The sequence below is a fragment of the Oncorhynchus masou genome, chromosome 32 (genome assembly GCF_036934945.1).
Source record: "Oncorhynchus masou masou isolate Uvic2021 chromosome 32, UVic_Omas_1.1, whole genome shotgun sequence".
NCBI lineage: Eukaryota > Metazoa > Chordata > Actinopteri > Salmoniformes > Salmonidae > Oncorhynchus > Oncorhynchus masou.
In genome coordinates this window covers 13,858,731-13,879,250 of record NC_088243.1, presented here as the reverse complement: position 1 = coordinate 13,879,250, position 20,520 = coordinate 13,858,731, and the positions used below count along the sequence as shown (strand labels likewise).

The 20,520-nt window shown below is 42.3% G+C and overlaps 1 protein-coding gene across 1 annotated transcript; it reads left to right on the top strand.

Moving 5' to 3' along the window:
* The first annotated feature begins 1,024 nt into the window (after window positions 1-1,024).
* On the top strand, window positions 1,025-19,884 carry tedc1 (tubulin epsilon and delta complex 1). The gene is made up of 8 exons (XM_064953337.1): window positions 1,025-1,212; window positions 4,382-4,466; window positions 4,584-4,789; window positions 8,929-9,099; window positions 9,299-9,388; window positions 12,166-12,252; window positions 17,915-18,100; window positions 19,099-19,884. Exons 1-8 carry the CDS (start codon window positions 1,078-1,080, stop codon window positions 19,528-19,530), a joined length of 1,392 nt encoding a protein of 463 aa, XP_064809409.1. The 5' UTR covers window positions 1,025-1,077; the 3' UTR covers window positions 19,531-19,884.
* Window positions 19,885-20,520: the final 636 nt, after the last annotated feature.

Sequence of the window (20,520 nt, the reverse complement as noted above, 5' to 3'; positions counted from 1 at the left end):
GGAGTTGGCAACACTGTGGAATGTTTTCCCACTCCTCTTCAATGCCTGTGCGAATTTGCTGGATATTTTGGCGGGAACTGGAACATGCTGTCATACACTTCAATCCAGAGCAGGCTCAATGGGGGGCATGTCTGGTGAGTATGCAGGCCATGTAAGAACTGTAACATGTTCAGTTTTGTTTGTTACATTCTCTGGCAATAACTCTGGTGGACATTCCTGCATTCAGCATGTCAATTCCACGTACCCTCAACGTACCCTTGAGACATTGTGGCATTGTGTTGTGTGACGAAACTACATTTTGTGGCCTTTTGTCCCCAGCACAAGGTGCACCTGTGTAATGATCATGCTATTTAATTTACATTTAAGTCATTTAGCAGACGCTCTTAATCAGCTTCTTTATGTGTGGATGGATTCTCGTGGCAAATGAGAAGTGCTCACTAACAGGGAAGTAAACAAATGTGCACACAACATTTGAGAGAAATATGCCTTTTGTGCATGTAAAATTTTTTAGCAGGGTACCAACACTTTACATGTTGAATTTACAAACGCTCAAACCCGTTGAATATGACCGGCGTCTATAAACCCCCCCCACCACAAAAAAAACGTTATTAAATTGTTGCCAGCAGAACAGTTACAGTCACCAACTGCTCTAGATCACATGGAAACAGCCTAACCAGCTCTGCTCGGGTGAGTAAAATGGTCAGTGATGTGTTCTCTCATTTGTGTCTGGGAATAGCTTGCCAGTTAGTTTGGGTGCTTTACTGCCATTCTGAGGTCAGTACGCTCGGATCAACCATTCTCCTCGGCCAGAGCGTCCAGTGTGCGCTCTGAACACTCCAAGAGCGAAATGCTCTGAATTTATAAACTGACAATCTAACAACGTCCTGAATATTACGAGTGCACTCTGGCACTCCAGAGTGAATTTACAAACACGTCGTACAGTTCCATTACTTTTACTACCCAATCAGACGTGTAGATGTACCCAAATACGGAAGTGAACCTATGACGACTGTACTACCCGGAAGTTTTTAGCGTCACCGGGCAAGTTGAAGAATCGATTTGTCCACAAAGTTTAAAATGCAACGTGAAAAGAGTGTCAAAGCGAAAGAAGTGATTGAATCACTTTGTAAACTTCTATATTCACTAGGTTTGGAGTGTGTACCAAGTGCAGAAACGTTCAGACGGGCTAAGTTTAACAAAGGAGAGGATGTGGTGAGTTGTTGAGCTGTATAGTGACTGGATTCAGTATACATTTGAAGCTCGTCGTAGTACAGATGTTCCTAGTGCTGGACCACTTTTGTCAAATCAAAATGTATTTGTCACATACGCCGAATACAACAGGTGTAGACCTAACAGTGAAATGCTTACTTACAAGCCCCTAACCAACAATGCAGTTTAAAAAATACGGATAAGAATAAGAAATAAAAGTAACACGTAGTTAAAGAGCAGCAGTAAAATAACAATAGTGAGACTATATACAGGGTGTACCGGTACAGTCAATGTGCGTGGGCACTGGTTAGTCGAGGTATTTGAGGTAATATGTACACTACCGGTCAAAAGGTTTAGAACACCTACTCATTCAAAGGTGTTTCTTTATTTTTACTACTCTCTACATTGTATAATAATAGTGAAGACATCAAAACTATGGAATAACACATGGAATCAATCATGTAGTAACCAAAAAGGTGTTAAACAAATCAACATTATTCAAGTAGTCACCCTTTACCTAGAAGACCGCTTAGCACACTCTTGGCATTTTCTCAACCAGCTTCACCTGAAATGTTTTTCCAACAGTCTTGAAGGAGTTCCCACATATGCTGAGCACTTGTTGGCTGCTTTTCCCTCACTCTGCGGTCCGACCGATTCCGTTTTGACTGACCTTCATGTCTTAAAGTAATGATGGACTCTCATTTCTCTTTGCTTATTTGAGCTGTTCTTGCCAACATATGGACTTTGTCTTTTACCAAATAGGGCTATCTTCTGTATACCCCCCTTACCTTATCACAACGCAACTGATTGGCTCAATCGCATTAAGAAGGAAATAACTGTTAATTGAAATGCATTCCAGGTGACTACCTCATGAAGCTGGTTGAGAGAATGCCAAGAGTGTGCAAAGCTGTCATCAAGGCAAAGGGTGGCTATTTGAAGAATCTGAAATCTGAAATATTTTTGATTTGTTTAACACTTTTTTTTGGTTACTACGTGATTCCATGTGTTTCTTCATAGTTTTGAAGTCTTCACGATTATTCTATAATGTAGAAAATAGTAAAAATAAAGAAAAACCCTTGAATAAGTAGGTGTTCTAAAACTTTTGACCGGTAGTGTACATGTAGGTAGAGTTATAAAAGTGACTATGCATAGATAATAACAGAGAGTAGCTGTGGAGTAAAATGGGCAGGCAATGCAAATAGTCTGGGTATCCATTTGATTAGATGTTCAGGAGTCTTATGGCTTGGGGGTAGAAGCTGTTTAGAAGCCTCTTGGACCTAGACTTGGCGCTCCAGTACCGCAGAGGGAGGTATTTAGTCCCAGGGTTTGCCTAATGGAGGGCAAGGGAGAGCTTTGTACGCATCTCTGTGTGTAGAGTAAAGGTGGTCTTGAGTTTTTTTCCCCTTTGTTTGCACATTTTACATGCTGATAGAAATTTGGTAAAACATATTTAAGTTTCCCTGTATTACAGTCCCCAACCACTAGGAGCGCCGCCTCTGGATGAGCATTTTTCTGTTTGCTTATTGCGGAATACAGCTCATTGAGTGCGGTTTTAGTGCCAGCATCAGTATGTGATGGTATGTAGACAACTACAAAATCCTCCTGATACAGCGTAAAACCAGTCAGCTGTGTGTTAAGAATGTTGTCATTCAGCCACGACTCTGTGAAGCATAAGATATTACAGTTTTGAATGTACCGTTGGTAGTTTAATCTTCCTCGTAGTTAATCGATTTTATTTTCCAATGATTGCAAGTTAGCTAGAAGAATGGAAGGCGGGGGGGGGGGGTTTATTCAATCGCCTACGAATTCTCAGAAGGCAGCCCGACCTCCATCCTCTTTTTTTTCCCCCTGTTCCCAGGAAAGCAGTATGTCGTTCACGTCGGACTCGTTAAAGGAAAAAAAAACTTCTACCAGTTTGTGGTGTCCAGAAGTTATTTTTGGTCATAAGAGACGGTAGCAGCAACATAATGTACAAAATAAGTAAAGAAATAAGTTACAAACAGCGCAAACAAACAAACTTAAATACAGAATCGGTTAGGAGCACGTAAAACGTCAGCCATCTTCTCTGGTGCCATCTTCGTTTTCTCTGTGTGCAGGCTGTCATTTCACAGTTATACAAAATAAACAAGTTTTGAGCTCTCCATAGATTAAAATGCAGCCCCTATAATCGAACTCATTTGCTTGAGGGAGACCAAGTGAATTAATAACGTGTTTTTTGAAAATCCGCTTTGAAATCAGCATGTTGTGATCATAATAAAGTACTAGGGTCGTGATTTCAGCTGTAGCCTAAGCTAGCAAGGGAAGTTTCCCTACAATTAAAGCTGGAAGCTACCGGAATCGTCTTGCATTGTAAGTGTTCTAGCCTGTATGGACATTGTTTTGCAAACAGTAATTAACCATTTCTACATGCCGTGTTGCATTATTCAAGCATGTTAACTTATGGCTACCAACTGCCTAGCCAGTTGTAGCTCAATCTTGGGTGGAATGATCACGTTCCCACACTGACTGACTGTGTGGAGGCTCATTGATTTAACATTACGTTAGCCTACATGATGCACCAGTAAAGTAATAAAATATATAGCTGTCATCTATACACAACTTACCGTTCTTTGTGCAGCTTCAAATGTCAAACAAAATTGGAAATTTTGTCTAATTTCTTCCCACACTTTTTGCAAGTTGCAATCAATTTTTTTGTTGACACAGCGTCGTCTTTATATCCGAAAATAATAATTTGGGGTATCATCTTCCCAAGGGCTCCACCTGAATTCACCCGCTGACGTTCCTCTGGACTGCCACGCACAACTTTTTCTCAGCTGACACAATTAGATTTTTTTTAAATTTTTTTAATAGCATCATTTTTAATATTTGGGCTTGTGGAGGGTATCAAGTCAGGTCGAGTCATAAGGCTCAAGTCCAAGTCACGAGTCATTGGTGTTAAAGTCGAGTTGCAAGTCATCATATTTGAGTCTGACTCGAGTCCAAGTCATGTGACTCGAGTCCACACCTCTCTTAAGTGGAGCAGGTACTTTGCTCTTCACACTATCAAGGGGCTGCACTCAGTGCGCTGGTAGACACATGTCCTTGGACCAGAGCTCTATCATATGACAGGAGGGATATTTGTTTATCTCCTTTAGTCATCAGGTGGTTGCTTACCTTGGAATGTGTATTTCAGGTGGTGGAGTTCTGGAAGCTCCTTCATAATGTTCTTCTGAAAACACTGCTACTGGAATGTTCTTGCACAACACTTTCAGACTTGGGTAAGTGTAATTATTTATGGAGGAGTGTGTATGCTGTATGAGTAGTGTCCATTGTAGCTATTATGTCCATTTCATACTCTTTGTCTTCAATGAATCATTGTGATTGTGTCTCTGCAGACAGCCATGTGAGAGAGGCACTCTGGCAGTGTGGTTACGGTGCCAGCTGGATTGTTGTGACGACTGCCGGGCTCCGTCCCAGGAGTGAAGTTGGGAGCCGAGAGCTGCTGGTGGCGTTTGGGTGGGTGTTGTCTTCAGGGAGCCTGCTGGAGGCCCTGCTGAGAGCAAGATCCCTGGAGCTGGATATCCTCTCACTCCCACCCACGGTGACATTCTTTTTCAAGTCTTACAGCAAAATATGTTTTGTGTATGAATAAAATCCACCCGTATTAACAAAAGTTAAATATTTTAGTTTTTACACTGATTTGAAGTGGCAGTGCCATATTTGTCTAGCAGGTGGCAGTGTTGCTCTGCTGATAAGCTTCTGACTCAATAGAACTAGAAATCCATGTCTGTAAGTGGAAGGAGATGAGAGAACAAAAAACATTTCTCATAAATAAATTAGACTTAGTCTCTTACGTTCTGGTCTTAAACACTTAAAACCCACCAATCACCCTAATCTGAAAATCATTCAAAATTCCATGAATATTTAAAGAGAAAAAAGATGCCTTGTAATTACCCTATGATCCCTACACTTTGGAGATGTTGAGATGGATCTATCTTGTGGAGTGCCCTCCAGACAAACCTTTACTCTCTAGACTCAAGCCTTTGGTCGTGATTGTCAGAGGGTGAGGTAAAGGCACTCCTGCCCTCAAAGCTCATCACTAATCTAAGGACCCTGGGACTAAACACTTCTGCAATTCGATCACATGGTAAGGGTAGGCAACAACACATCTGCCACGCTGATCCTCAACATGGGGGCCCCTCAGGGGTGCGTGCTCAGTCCCCTCCTGTACTCCCTGTTCACCCATGACTGCATGGCCAAGCATGACTCCAACACCATCATTAAGTTTGCTGACGACACAACAGTGGTAAGCCTGATCACCAACAACGATGAGACAGCCTATAGGGAGGAGGTCAGATACCTGGCTGTGTGGTGCCACAATGACAACCTCTCCCTCAACGTGATCAAGACAAAGAAGCTGATCGTGGACGTCAGGAAAAGGCAGGCCGAACAGACCCCCTTTCACATCTACGGGGCTGTAGTGAAGCGGGTCGAGAGTTTCAAGTTCTTTGGTGTCCACATCACCAACTAACAATTATGGTCCAAACACACCAAGACAGTCGTGAAGAGGGCACGACAACACCTATTCCCCCTCAGGAGACTGAAAAGATTTGGCATGGGTCCTCAGATCCTAAAAAAGTTCTACAGCTGAACCATCGAGAGAGTCCTGACTGGTTGCAGCACCACCTGGTATGGCAACTGCTTGGCCTCCAACCGCAAGGCACTACAGAGGGTAGTGCGCACGGCCCAGTACTTCACTGGGGTCAAGCATCCTGCCATTCAGGACCTCTATACCAGGCGGTGTCAGAGGAATGCCCAAAAAATTGTCAATGACTAGCCACCCTAGTCATAGATTGTTCTCTCTGCTACTGCACGGCAAGCGGTACCGGAGCACCAAGTCTAGGTCCAAGAGGCTTCTTAACAGCTTCTACCCCCAAGCCGTAAGACTCCTGAACAGCTGGTGGTTACCCGGACTATTTGCGTTGTCATTTTACCTCTACCTACATGTACATAATTCTCTCAACTAACCGGTGCCCACTCACATTGACTCTGTACCAGTACCCCCTATATATAGCCTCACTACTGTTATTTTATGGTTGCTCTTTAACCTGTCTGGGAACACAGCCAGTGAAATTGCAGGGCGCCAAATTCAAACAGAAATCTCATAAATCAAATTTCTCAAACATGCAAGTATTAGGCACCATTTTAAAGATAACATTCTCGTTAATCCAGCCACAGTGTCAGATTTCAAAAAGGCTTTACAGCGAAAGCTCCACAAACGATTGTTAGGTCACCACCAAGTCACAGAAAAACAGCCATTTTTCCAGCCAAAGAGAGGAGTCACAAAAAGCAGAAATATAGATAAAATTCATCACTTACCTTTGATGATCTTCATCAGATGCCACTCATAGGACTTCATGTTACACATTTAAGTCATTTGGCAGACGCTCTTATCCAGAGCGACTTACAAATTGGTGAATTCACCTTATGACATCCAGTGGAACAGCCACTTTACAATAGTGCATCTAAATCATTTAAGGGGGGGGGTGAGAAGGATTACTTTATCCTATCCTAGGTATTCCTTAAAGAGGTGGGGTTTCAGGTGTCTCCGGAAGGTGGTGATTGACTCCGCTGTCCTGGCGTCGTGAGGGAGTTTGTTCCACCATTGGGGGGCCAGAGCAGCGAACAGTTTTGACTGGGCTGAGCGGGAACTGTACTTCCTCAGTGGTAGGGAGGCGAGCAGGCCAGAGGTGGATGAACGCAGTGCCCTCGTTTGGGTGTAGGGCCTGATCAGAGCCTGGAGGTACTGCGGTGCCGTTCCCCTCACAGCTCCGTAGGCAAGCACCATGGTCTTGTAGCGGATGCGAGCTTCAACTGGAAGCCAGTGGAGAGAGCGGAGGAGCGGGGTGACGTGAGAGAACTTGGGAAGGTTGAACACCAGACGGGCTGCGGCGTTCTGGATGAGTTGTAGGGGTTTAATGGCACAACACAATACATGTATGCTTTTTCTTCTCGATGTAGTGCATATTTATATCCAAAAATCTAATTTTACATTTGCGTGTTATGTTCAGTAGTTCCAAAACATGCCGTGATTTTGCAGAGAGCCACATCAATTTACAGAACTATTCATGATAAACATTGATAATAGATACTACTATTATACATGGAACTTTAGATGAACTTCTCCTTAATGCAACCGCTGTGTCAGATTTCACATTTTTTTTAACGGAAAAAGCATACCATGCCATAATCTGAGTACGGCGCTCAGAGCCCAAACCAGCCAAATAAATATCTGCCATGTTATGGAGTCCACAGAAGTCGGAAATAGCATTATAAATATTAACTTACCTTTGATGCTCTTCATCACAATCCAGTTCCACAATAAATGTTTGATTTGTTTGATAAAGTTCATCATTTATGTCCATATACAGTGGGGCAAAAAAGTATTTAGTCAGCCACCAATTGTGCAAGTTCTCCCACTTAAAAAGATGAGAGGCCTGTAATTTTCATCATAGGTACACTTCAACTATGACAGACAAAATGAGAAAAAAAATCCCGAAAATCACATTGTAGGATTTTTAATGAATTTATTTGCAAATTATGGTGGAAAAGAAGTATTTGGTCACCTACAAAAGTTTCTCAATACTTTGTTATATACCCTTTGTTGGCAATGACAGAGGCCAAACGTTTTCTGTAAGTCTTTCATATTCATGAAATATAGCAAAACACAGCATAGCCTTTTGTTAATCACCCTGTCGTCTCAGATTTTGAAAATTTGCTTTACAGCAAAAGCAATACAAGCGTTTGCGATAGCATAGCATTATGTACACTTAGCATCAGGAAGCTTGGTCACGAAAATCAGAAAACCAATCAAATGAACCGTTTAGCTTTGATGATCTTCGGATGTTTTCACTCACGAGACTCCCAGTTAGACAGCAAATGTTCCTTTTGTTCCATAAAGATATTTTTTATATCCAAATATCTCCGTTAGTTTGGTGTGTTATGCCCAGGAATCCACCTGAAATAACGGTCACGACAACGCAGACAAAAATTCCTAATTATATCCATAATGTCGACAGAAACATGTCAAGCGTTTTTTATAATCAATCCTCAAGGTGTTTTTCAAATATCTATTCGATAATATATCAACCGGGACAGTTGGCTTTTCACTAGGACCGGGAGGAACAATGGCCGCCTCTCTCTTTTGCGCAAAAATCACTCTGAAAGCCCCCACCTGACCACTTAGGTAATGTGGTCGTTCACACTCATTCTTCAAAATAAAGGCCTGAAACGATGTCTTAAGGCTGTAGACACCTTAGGGAAGCCATAGAAAAAGGAATCTGGTTGATATCCCTTTCAATGGTCAATAGGGATGCATAGGAACACAGAGCTTTCAAAATAAGAGTCACTTCCTGATTGGAATTTTCTCAGGCGTTCGCCTGCAATATCAGTTTTGTTATACTCAGACAATATTTTTTACAGTTTTGGAAACTTTAGAGTTTTCTATCCTAAGCTGTCAATTATATGCATATTCTAGCAACTGGTCCTGAGAAATAGGCCGTTTTACTTTGGGAACGTTATTTTTCCAAAAATAATAATAGTGCCCCCTAGCTTCAAGAGGTTAACACTTGTTTTTCTTAACTGCGTTGTTGGTTAAGGGCTTGTAATTAAGCATTTCACTGTAAGGTCTACACCTGTTGTATTCGGCACATGTGACAAATCACATTTGATTTATCTCAGATCTCACTGATTAGCCCCAGAGAGGGAGGCTCCCTTGGGGATGTAGATGGCCAAGGAGGCCTGAAGGAAGACGGGCTCCTCAGGAGACTCCAATGGCAGTATGGGAAACTCAGGTTCCAGTGGCGGAGGTTGCTCTCCATTCAAGAGGAAAGAGCTAGACTCCTTCACCAGGCAAGTCATTCAACCTGGACCGTAATAAAACTTCTAATTTTTAAAACACTTTTCTAAAAACCCAAAAGACACTTTACAATAATGCAACCAATGGAGTGTGAACATCATTATCATCATACTGGTTTGTTCCAATGTCTCTCAATCTGTGTGTTCTGGTAAAATGGATAACCACCATAGCCTCTGACTCATATTTTCTTAGGTCCTTTCCTCCAGCACAATGCCCTCCACGTCCACCTCCCAGCCCTCTTCTGATGACCATCACAGCATGTGCTCAACTGCCCTGAAAAAGGTGACTTCCTCCTGCCCTGTCCCCATCATGTTCAACACAGCTACCATCACCAGACACAGGCAAACCACAGATCACAAACCACAGATGAGGAAGGAGAGGCATAGTATACCTATTTCCTCTTTGTAAAGAGTTCTTGCGAACATTGCTGGTGGGTAAAAGGATATCCTTCCTCCACTTTATCTCTCCACGCTTTAGAAATCTGTTGGTTGAGGAACAGAAGCCTTTTCCTTAAAGTGAGAGATCTTTTAAGCAGTAGGGTTTAAGGGATACATCTTCACCATGTAACAGGTGTTTCTTAGGGCACAGTTTGTTGCAGTGGGAGTCAGTACTAAGGAAGGGCACGAGGAGAGAAAGGGAGAGACAAGGAGGAAGATTTATTTTTTAGTGCTTGTTTTCTGAAAAGGGAGGGAAAGAAAAATCTAGACACGGCCAAAGAGCCTGTGCCTCCCAGAGTGTGCTTTGACACTATAAGTAGTGAAGGCCCTGGTGCAGCCCTCCTGGGAGAGATGTGAGTGATGTGCAAAGCCAGAGAGGGGGAGAGAGAGAGAGATCTCTACTACTTTGTTTCTTTAATAGCTGGAAAGCTCCACAGGGAGGATCATCCTGTACCTTTACTTAGCCTTTGACCGAAACGGTGCTTTGTACCAATGCCAGCCAGGGAGGCAGTGAAGGAGCTCTGGTGTCCTCTAGCTCAGTTGGTAGTAATGTTGTTACAATACCAGATTTTTGATTTCGATACCAGGTTTAGTATCACGATACTCGATACCACAAAAAAAAGGTGGATTAGCCAAAGTCACAGAATGGCAATTGATCCAGACAGACTCAGCTACTGCTCTCTTTTTATTTAAGAACAAATTCTTAATTACAATGATGGCCTAGGAACAATGGATTAACTGCCTTGTTCAGGGGCAAAATGACAGATTTTTACCTTGTCAGCTCGGGAATTAGATCAAGCAACCTTTCGAGTACTGACCCAACGCTCTAACCACTAGGCTACCTGCCGCTCTTCAGTCGTTGGGCATCTTTTGCATTCAATTATCATTGCATATTTCTTTGAGACAGCCATGTATGCATTAATTGAATCAATTATACAATCATACATAAAATTTGACTAAATACAAAACAACATAATGGTAATCATTTATTTGAACGATAAATCTCTATATTGATAAACTGGGTAAATCTCCCGAGTGGCGCAGAGGTCTAAGGCACTGCTTTGCAGTGCTTGAGGCATCACTACAGCCCCGCGTTCGATCCCAGGCTGTGTCACAGCCGGCTGTGACCAAGAAACCCATGAGGCGGCGCACAATTGGCCCAGTGTCTTCCGGCTTAGGGGAGAGTTTGGCCGGCCAGGATTTCCTTGTCCCGTCGCGCTCTAGCAACTCCTTGCGGTGGGCCCTTCGCCTGCGATCTGACTTCAGTCGCCAGTTGTACCATGTTTCCTCCAACACATTGGTGCAGCTGGCTTCCGGGTTAAGCAAGCAATGTGTCAAGTAGCAGTGCGGCTTGGCAGGGTCGTGTTTCGGAGGACGCATGGCTCTCAACCTTTGCCTCTCCCGAGTCCGTATGGGAGTTGCATCGATGAGACAAGACTGTAACTACTAATTGGATACCACAAAAAAGGGGTACAAGTTTATTTAAAAAAAAAAGATAAATGGGTAAATCAAGATGTAGCCTAGGTCTATTCACAATACAGGCTAATGCATAGTATTCAATAGTATTCAATATTTTATTGTACTGATCAACAACATTTGCATAGAAGAAGCAATCTCTTATTTTATGAAAGTGTGTAGACTCTTTAAGAAATGATTGAGGTCATTTGCAAGGCAGAAAGTCCTATGGAATCTGACTTTAGCTATGGAACCTGGTGGAAACCAGACAGAAGGAGAGGGAGATGAAGTGAATGAGTTTTTGGTGGTGAGGGAGACCAAGTGAATTAAAAACGTTTTTGGTGACAATCAGCTTTGAAATCAGCATATATTATGTAATCAGCATATGATCATAACAAAGTACTAGGGTAGTGAATTCAGCTTTAGCCTAAGCTAGCAACGAAAGTTTCCCTACAATTAAAGCTGGAAGCTACCGGTATCGTCTTGCATTGTAAGTGTTCAAGTATTCAATCATGTTAACTTCTGTGCATCATGAGTGGGGCGCTAATGCAGCCCAGACAGCTCTAGCAATGGGTGAGGTAGTGGAGCAGGAACGTTGCTCTTCACACTATAAAGGGGCTGCACTGATAGACAGACTTGATCCTCTCAATCACGTAACAAAAAACGTAACAAAAATTCTAGCATCGAACCATTTTTTTTGTCGTGAAAAAGTACAGAGTTTTTTGGTATACCGTGTAACATTGGTTGGTAGAGAATAGCACATGCAACACCAGGGTAGTGGGTTTGATTCCCGGGACCACCTGTACTTAAAATGTATACACGCATGACTATAAGTCGCTATGGATAAAAGCATCTCCTAAATGTCATATATTATTAGCGACACAAAAATACACAATGGAGAGGCAGTAACTACCTGGGGAGATGGAGTAACACTCAGAGGGAAACATGCCTGGCAGAAACTAAAGTAGACCATAGAGCTCAGCTCACTAGTAGATGAAATCAAATAAACATGCATATGTTTTGAGGAAGACAAGACAGGCAGGTTAAACCAATGAAGATTTTTGAGAGCATTAATTATGAGCTAAATGTCTCCTGTCTGTGTGTGTTTGACAGTGGTTGAGGCAGGCTGGGTTAAAAGAATGTCCCCTGTCTGTCTGTGTGTTGCAGGAGGTGGAGCGTCTACAGACCCTCAGTCAGCTGTTGGAGGCCTACCTGGAGTGGAAGAGACAGGAGCCACTCTTCTGGTGCTGGATGGTAAGGGTAGTGCTTCCTCTCTCTTTTCAGTGCCTCAGCACTGCTTTTAACCAGAAATGTAAAATATGTTCTGTCTACTCTACAGTGTAATTGACTAGGTTTCGCATGGCATTTCTTTCTTTTTTTAAACAAAACCAACATGGAGACAGTAAGAGACAGTGAAACACAATTATTAACATTTACATTACATTTAAGTCATTTAGCAGACGCTCTTATCCAGAGCGACTTACAAATTGGTGAATTCACCTTCTGACATCCAGTGGAACAGCCACTTTACAATAGTGCATCTAAATCATTTAAGGGGGGGGGGGTGAGAAGGATTACTTTATCCTATCCTAGGTATTCCTTGAAGAGGTGGGGTTTCAGGTGTCTCCGGAAGGTGGTGATTGACTCCGCTGTCCTGGCGTCGTGAGGGAAGGAACTAATAGCCTCCTAACCTGCTCTTTCCCACTAGTACTACCTGTATCTTTTGGTATTTTATTAGGATCCCCATTAGCTGTTGCAAAAGCAGCAGCTACTTTTCCTGGGGTCCACACAAAACATAATACAGAATGACATAGACAAGAACAGCTCAAGGACAGAGGTACATACATTTACAGACATATCCTCTTTCTCACTCTCATTAACTACCTCTGCAGTGTCTGACAGAATGATTCACTACCGTTCTGAGTTCTCATCTCTGTCTGAGTGTGATTCAGATTGACATTAAGTTATTAAGAGAGCCTCCGTGGAGAGGAGATGTTTTTGGCAATAATCATCCTGCTCTGATTCCCTCTCTGCATGCAGATCACAGAGAAGTGGATTTGATGATTGTAGAAGTTCAAAATTAAGTGCAGTTTCATTAGAAATAAACCTATCAGAAGTCCTTTGAGTGTTTTCCCTAAAGTAAAACAGAAACCGCTTCCTTTCATGGTGTTTCTATCAGTATGTTTGAAACCCACAGTTGGACTCCCAGGGTTTTGATTATTGAAGTCCAGTCGACTACATTAATGTGAACATTATTTAAACTAGTGCTTTAATCCACCTCAAAGCCATTTAATTTCAAATAAAAAAATAAAGCTTTGTTGCCTTTTGTGAGAAATGTAATATGTCCCAATTATTAACTCGCTAGTCTTGCTGTTCACTGCCTTATCACTTAAAAATTGGGTAACATTTTTTGGGGACACATCTGGGAATAACTTTTAAGATTTGATGTAGATCAAATGTGAATTAATGATCCGTTTCAGAATTTCTCGAGACCTATAGGAGGAATTGTAAACTGCTTACCAACATAAATTGAACAATAAACAATTATTTTTGCATCATAGCAGTGGTATATTTTATCTGACATACAAATGGCTGGAAAGCTGTTTCAGCCTATCAGCATACAGGACCCGTAGTACCTGGGTTATAATATCAAAAAATATAAACGCAACAATTTCAAATATTTTGCTGAATTACTGTTCATTTAAGGAAATCAGTCAATTGAAATAAAATCATTAGGCCCTAATCTATGGATTTCACATGACTGGGAATTACGACTGACCCCATTTAGTTCACTGGTCGATTGTTTGGTCTGTAGGCTGTTGGTCGACTGAGATTTCTTTACTTGAGCAGTGGCAACAAAAAATAATAATCATGGTGTACCTGACACCTGTCTGATTGGCGCCTGTCTGAGTGGACTGATCCATTGTGGAAGCCGTGGGGGTGGCACAGTCCGTCAGTATAAGACGTGCTACTGAAATTGTATGTGGTTATATTAGTACGAACCATGGTGCAACAAATTATTTACTAACAAACGTGCATTCTCCCTCGCTGGATAGTGGTCGTTGTCCACGGTTCTGAAACATATCAGTACGCTGTTTTATTGGCGACTTTTCCTAGACCATGTTGCTGTGTGCATCATAACAAAGTTAACCAGCATATTGGTGTTGAGAACAATGTGGCGGAGGCAGCAGCAGAGTTAGGAGATGAGAAAACAGCTCTTGCCTTATTGTCTAAGAGGAGAGAGGAAACCCCAACTTAATTAGGTCTATAATCAACAACCTAACTGCTAAATGTGCCTGGCTTTATAAATCATCCATATGCATGTACAGAAAAAAGACAGAAGCTGCTTCTGTTGCCTGTTTGAGTGTGTGTTTAATAGCCCACTGATTCTGTGAGCACCAAGCCTCACGCAACAATATCACAGATGGTCTGTTTTTAATCTTTGCTTTGCTGTAATAAAGACTTTACCCGTTTTCTTTCATGAGACCAGCCTCTCTGGTATTATTTCATTTATTTACTATTTACACTGTTCCAAATTGTAGAAAAAAAAATATTTATTATAATAACCTTCCCTTTTCCTTGATCTCATTATTGTTGTTAGTATTATGATCCTCATTATAATAATAAGTCATGTCATTATCATTAGTAGTCTTAGTATAGTTTCCTTGTATAACCACCATTGAGCCGTAGACCTAAGAGCGAATCGTGTTTAGTCTTAATACCGTAACTGATTTAGGCCTATAATTCAATATATAGGCTACTGTATCAATCAATCATTAATTCGTTCATGCCATCACACAGCATATGAGACATTAATGATGTGAAATGCAATCAAGCATTTTAGTTTTAAAATTAAATAACGAAGGGAGCTGTGATAAAGACTTTATATATATATTTTTGGTGTTAGAACAGACTCTGTTACACTTATTTATTTAGTGTTCACACTGTCCCAAATGGTCAGTAAAAATAATATTGTAATCTAACAGCAACAGTTTGGTACACATTATACTCACGCAGTGCTTGTTCCTATACCCTCCTTTATCTGAATCTCCAGTAGTTTCTACAACTAAGTCACATGTCTTCCACACATCTGACTTCCCCTTTCCCTTCTGAGCAACCAGTAAACATTCACCCATTTCCAATGTATTTTTCACATCCTCCACATCCATTTTGCTGTCGACATTACTATGTTCGAAGTTAGTTATAACCAATTTATTGATGTGATTATAATAGGCTATAGCTCATGCCCTATTGGTCACATGCATGCGATGCTCACATGTTTTATGTGAAGAGAGCAAAGGTTCAGGGAATAGGGAATGTTTTTCCTAAACAAATTAGGGATTTCGGTAACAACTTTTCAGTCAGAAATGGCTTGAATTATGTTGCAGCTCAAGCAACAGGGACAGCGCTACACACACTGATGTTCTGTGGTGGATGTTGCAGCAGGGAGGACAGAGAGGCAATGGGAGCCCGGCACACAGTCACCCACTGTGTTTTTATTTTTAACACAACGCAGAAAGTCTGAGCCAGGCAGCACAATCAAATCGATTTGTGGTCTGACTCTCTCTAGTCATTTGTCTCTTTTAATGATTGAATCAAACAGTGTGGTTTAAAGCATCAGACAAGCTCAGTGCATATAGTAGATTTGATTCAAACATTGGTTCTGTATATAGACACATCCTAACGAATTTTAACATTTCAACCAATCAATTGGTCGAAAGAACAGATGAATCCTGGTCGACTTAAGATCTTTTTTGGTCAGGGACAGCCCAACTGGGAATACAGATATGCATCTGTTTGTCTCAGATACTTTATTTTTTTTAAAGGTATGGCGTGGGTCAGAAAACCAGTCAGTATCTGGTGTGACCACCGTTTGCCTCATGCAGGGCGACACATCTCATTTGCGTAGTTGATCAGGCTATTGATTGTGGCCTGTGGAACGTTGTCCCACTCCTCTTCAATGATTGTACGAAGTTGCTGGATGTTGGCAGGAACTGGAACACGCTGTCGTACACGTCAATCCAGCGCATCCCAAACAGGCTCATGGGTGACAATTCAGGTGAGTGTGCAGGCCGTGGAAGAACAGGGACATTATCAGCTTCCAGAAAATGTCTACAGATCCTTGTGACAGGGCCGTGCATTAGTGTTTGTTTTCCATAGCTTATGCCTGCCCATACCATAACCCCACTGCCACCGTGGGACACTCTGTTCACAATGTTGACATCAGTAAACCGCTCGCCCACACAATGTCATCTGCCCGGTAAAGTTGAGACCGGGATGCATCTGTGAAAAGCACACTTATCCCTCGTGCCAGTGGCCATTGAAGGTGACCATTTGTCCACTGAAGTCGGTTACGACGCCGAACTGCAGTCAGGTCAAGACCCTGGTAAGGACGAACATGCAGATGAGCTTCCCTGAGATTGTTTCTGACAATTGGTGCAGAAATTCTTCGGTTGTGAAAATCCAGTTTCATCAGCTGTCCGGGTGGCTGGTCTCGGAAGATCCCGCAGGTGAAGAAGCCGGGTGTGGAAGTCCTTGGCTGGCGTGGTTACACGTGGTCTGCGGTTCCCCAGCACAAGGTGCACCTGTGTAATGATCATGCTGTTCAATCAGCTTCTTGATATGCCACACCTGTCAAGTGGATGGATTATCTTGGCAAAGTCAAAATGCCACTAACAGGGATGTAAACAAATTTGTGCACACATTTTTTGCAAAATAAGCATTTTGTGTATATGGATAATCTTTTATTTCAGCTCATGAAACGTGGGACCAACACTTCACATGTTGCATTTTATATTTTGTTCAGCGTATGTGTTGAATGTATGGAGGCTCCAGGACCTGGTCTATGATGTATCGGTGTCTGTTGGAGGGTTAGTGTAGAGAGTCTGCCATAAGCCTGTATGGAGTTTATCCACAGTCATGGCCTGCGTCCCAAATGAAACCCTATATAGCATACTACTTTTGACCAAGGCCACATAGGGTACAATTTGCGACAATGCCTATAGTATGTATGTGCCTGGACTCTATCTGACCTCTCTCCTAGGAGGGAGGCTGCTGTTGGGCAGTTAATTAGAACTAGACCCACATGGATCAATATTGGACGAGAGCTGCAATTACACAGGAAGTCCGATCTTGACAAAAGCTCCTTTTAATGTTGTTTTTTTTACCCTCATTTATCTTGGCAAGTCTGTTAAGAACAAATTCTTATTTACAATGACGGCCTACACCGGCCAAACCCTAACCCGGACAACGCTGGGCCAATTGTGTGCCGCCCTATGGGTCTCCCAATCACGGCCGGTTGTGATAACGCCTGGAATCAAACCAGGGTCTGTAGTGACGCCTCTAGCACTGAGATGCAGTGCCTTAGACCGCCGCGCCACTCAGGAGCAGAGAGTGAAAGGAGAGATAGAAGGGAGGAGCTCAGAGAAAATCAAATAATTTTGTTATTATTACATGCCATTTCCTGGTTGCTAAAATATAACAAAACAAGCAAGTGTAGTGTAGAGAATCATTGTACCATCTAAACCGCTGTGAAATATATTTTCCCTAACAAAAAATATTGTATTTTCAGCTGTTTGAAGCTGGTGTACAATACCCAAAGTTAAAGACTCAAAAACTAAACTTAAGAACAGGAATCATAGAAATAATGCACATAGAACAGATCTACTGCTTTTCAGACTTGCTTTCAATGAGAATGACAGATCTATTACTCATATTTCTATGTGAATTTGGTTGGGTTACCCCAAAAGTTACATATTGCATCTTTAATTTAATAACAAAACTTTTGAGGTTTGATATTAATTTCCCAGGATCATGCATTTATGAACAGTGGTTCTCTTTCTCTCACTTTCTCAACCCTCTATTTCCTTCTCTCCTCGCTCCTTCCTCCCTCTCTCCCCCCTCCCTCTCTCTGTAGGATAGTGTTGTGGACAGCCAGCTCTCAGACCTGAGAGAGGAGGACACTGTAGAGAACATGTCACCTGTACACCAAGTTGTCAATAGGTGCTCTCCCTACGGTTACAAGGACAAGGAAGGTCTGGAACAACTGGACAACATGCTGCTGAGGCTGCACACAGGGCTGAAGGACACATACACAAGACAGGTAATGCACACCCTTACACAGCAGGTGAGTACCAACTGGCAAGGAATCAACGTTTGGCTCTTTATAAATTGTATGAAATTCCGTCCTCTCGTCCTCTACTGTCTTCAATGATTGGAAAAGACCGGACAGGTGGAAGCTCATCATTAGATTGGCTTTCACCTCGTCAGTTCTTTCAGGCCATTGGACTGAAGGAGGAGAGGAAATGTTTTAGGACATTTTGAGAAAGAGAATTTGTCAGAGCGAAAAGAGGGAACTTCAATGTTCTGGAGGACTTGCATTATGCAGTTCAAGTGGGAGTGGGTCTGATGGCAATATGTGCTCCTGTTCCTCTCTCCTTTTCGCTCTTTCACTCTCTTTCTCTCTTTGGGAAATCATTTTCTGGAATCATTTTCTCAATTGAAGTGGCTTGTGAATTGAGCTCTTTCATTTGCATTATGAATGCCTAAATCTGTGCTTTTGTGTACAGCATTACATTTCATTATGCTATATAGCCTATTTGCTTATTGCTTCTCTCCAGACTCTAGGCTTGCATAGCTTCCAATTTTATTCATATCATTACACTGATACAGCTGGGAATTATTACCAACCTCACAATCAGCACATCTAGGTCACCTAATAATATAGGCTACATTAATTATCCTCTCTCGTTCCCTCCCTCTCAATCTCTTTCTCTTTTTCTCTCTCGTTCTCGCTCTCTCTCTCTACACTAATGTGGGAAGTGTCTGGTGCAATATCAAAATGTCTGCCAAATTCTCACCCATTATCGTGCATGAATGCACTAATGCCGTATGCACAAGCACACACACACTCCTCCCCCATGAGAGTCATCAGTGTAAATGAAATGCTGCTGGGGCCTAGCAGTCATTTTGTTTTAGACATAAAAACATTTTAGTAGGAAGTAATTGTCTCAGATGATATACTGAAAGAGGCAGAGTTATCCTGCAATTCATTGCACTGAACTGTTTGTCAATGCCTCCTTTCTTCTTCTGTCCCGACAGAACAGAAAAGCGCAGAGTGTTCTTCAAGACGCTGAGGAGTTGGAGGAGATTGAGAGGAGAGTGGCTCTCAGGCTGCATGGCTTGGCTGAGTCCTGTACTTCAACTCCTACATCTGGTTGCTGTAGTTACAGGCCAAGTCTCCAGGGGCCACAGCTACTTCCCAACCATCACCAGCCTTGTAGGCCAGGGTCTGTGCTCCCACAAGCCTGTGATGGGGCAGTGCTGCCAGGCAAGGTGTCTGGGACAGGCACGGTGATGGTCCAAGTTCAGGCCTCCTCACTGATCGTCAAGCTGCAGCAGAGAGAGGACTTCCTGCTGGGGGAACTGGGCCAGATGAGGCAGGCAAAGCGGCGACAGATCCAGGAGAAGACAGCCAGCTGGCTGGAGGGGGTTGGAGTTGTCCTCATCCCCCCTCTCCCTCTCAAGAGATAAACACTAACAGGATGCTACTTCAGGGTGTCTGTGTGTGCAAGCGAGTGAACAGGATGCTGTTCAGCTCGGTGGCTGACAGACTGTCTGTCCCCAGACTACTTTCATAGAAATAGAATGACTAGAAGGTGCAAAGCTGCTCGACAATTTGTGGCTATATGTTCTATTAATTATATTTATATGTCTACTGCTAATATATTATGATGCGATGGACTGCATGTGATATATTTCAAATTACATCTGAAATGCGCATGAATCAGTTGAAATCAAGATATTTGTGTGTGTGTGTGTGTGTGTGTGTGTTGATGTAATCCACTGTGGGAGACAACATAAACACCTGTGTGGGCTGGCTGTTAAGTTGCTGGGTAGTTTTTTTTCTTCTTATCTTTTCTCGGTGCCAAGCTTTCAGGAGAGAAAACAGTCTTAAAGTTCTGAAGTAGGTCAGGGTTTAGGATGTTCTCTCACTGAAGTTGGTTTATAAGTAGACCGCCTGGCGAATGCTCTCTCCTTCTCAGCCTCACACTGATTAGCTGATGTTACCCGTCCTGGCCTCACCCCTCAGAGGATTCATCCTAGTGCCTTCACCTCCTCAAATTTCAGGGTGTGTGTGTGTGTGTGTGTAACAAGCATTTCATGCAGATGAATTACCTAATGCATGGATGGGAAAAAAGTCACGATCTGACTGATGGAAACAGGATATGCTGGCCCAATTTTATAAATGCCAACAGATAATGTGTTTGTTTGACATGGTGGCATCTTTTTATGTCAGTAAAATGTATTTTGGGAGAAATTACGTTGAAAATGCCTTTGAGCAAATATTGATATCCACTTTGATATCCACAAAAATATAAATGCAACACGTAAGGTGTTGGTCCCATGTTTCATGAGCTGAGATAAATTAATGTTTCATATGCACAAAAAGTTTTGCATTTCTCCTTTGCCAAGATGATATGCCACACATGTCTGGTGGATGGATTAAGAAGCTGATTAAAC

What these genes read in the sequence shown, in the direction of transcription:
- tedc1 (XM_064953337.1), top strand. Translation starts at nt 1,078, where the DNA reads ATGCAACGTGAAAAGAGTGTCAAAGCGAAAGAAGTGATTGAATCACTT. An exon ending in GAGCTAGACTCCTTCACCAG is followed by an intron (nt 9,100 to 9,298) that starts GCAAGTCATTCA and finishes ATATTTTCTTAG; the next exon opens with GTCCTTTCCTCCAGCACAAT. An exon ending in GCTCAACTGCCCTGAAAAAG is followed by an intron (nt 9,389 to 12,165) that starts GTGACTTCCTCC and finishes TGTGTGTTGCAG; the next exon opens with GAGGTGGAGCGTCTACAGAC.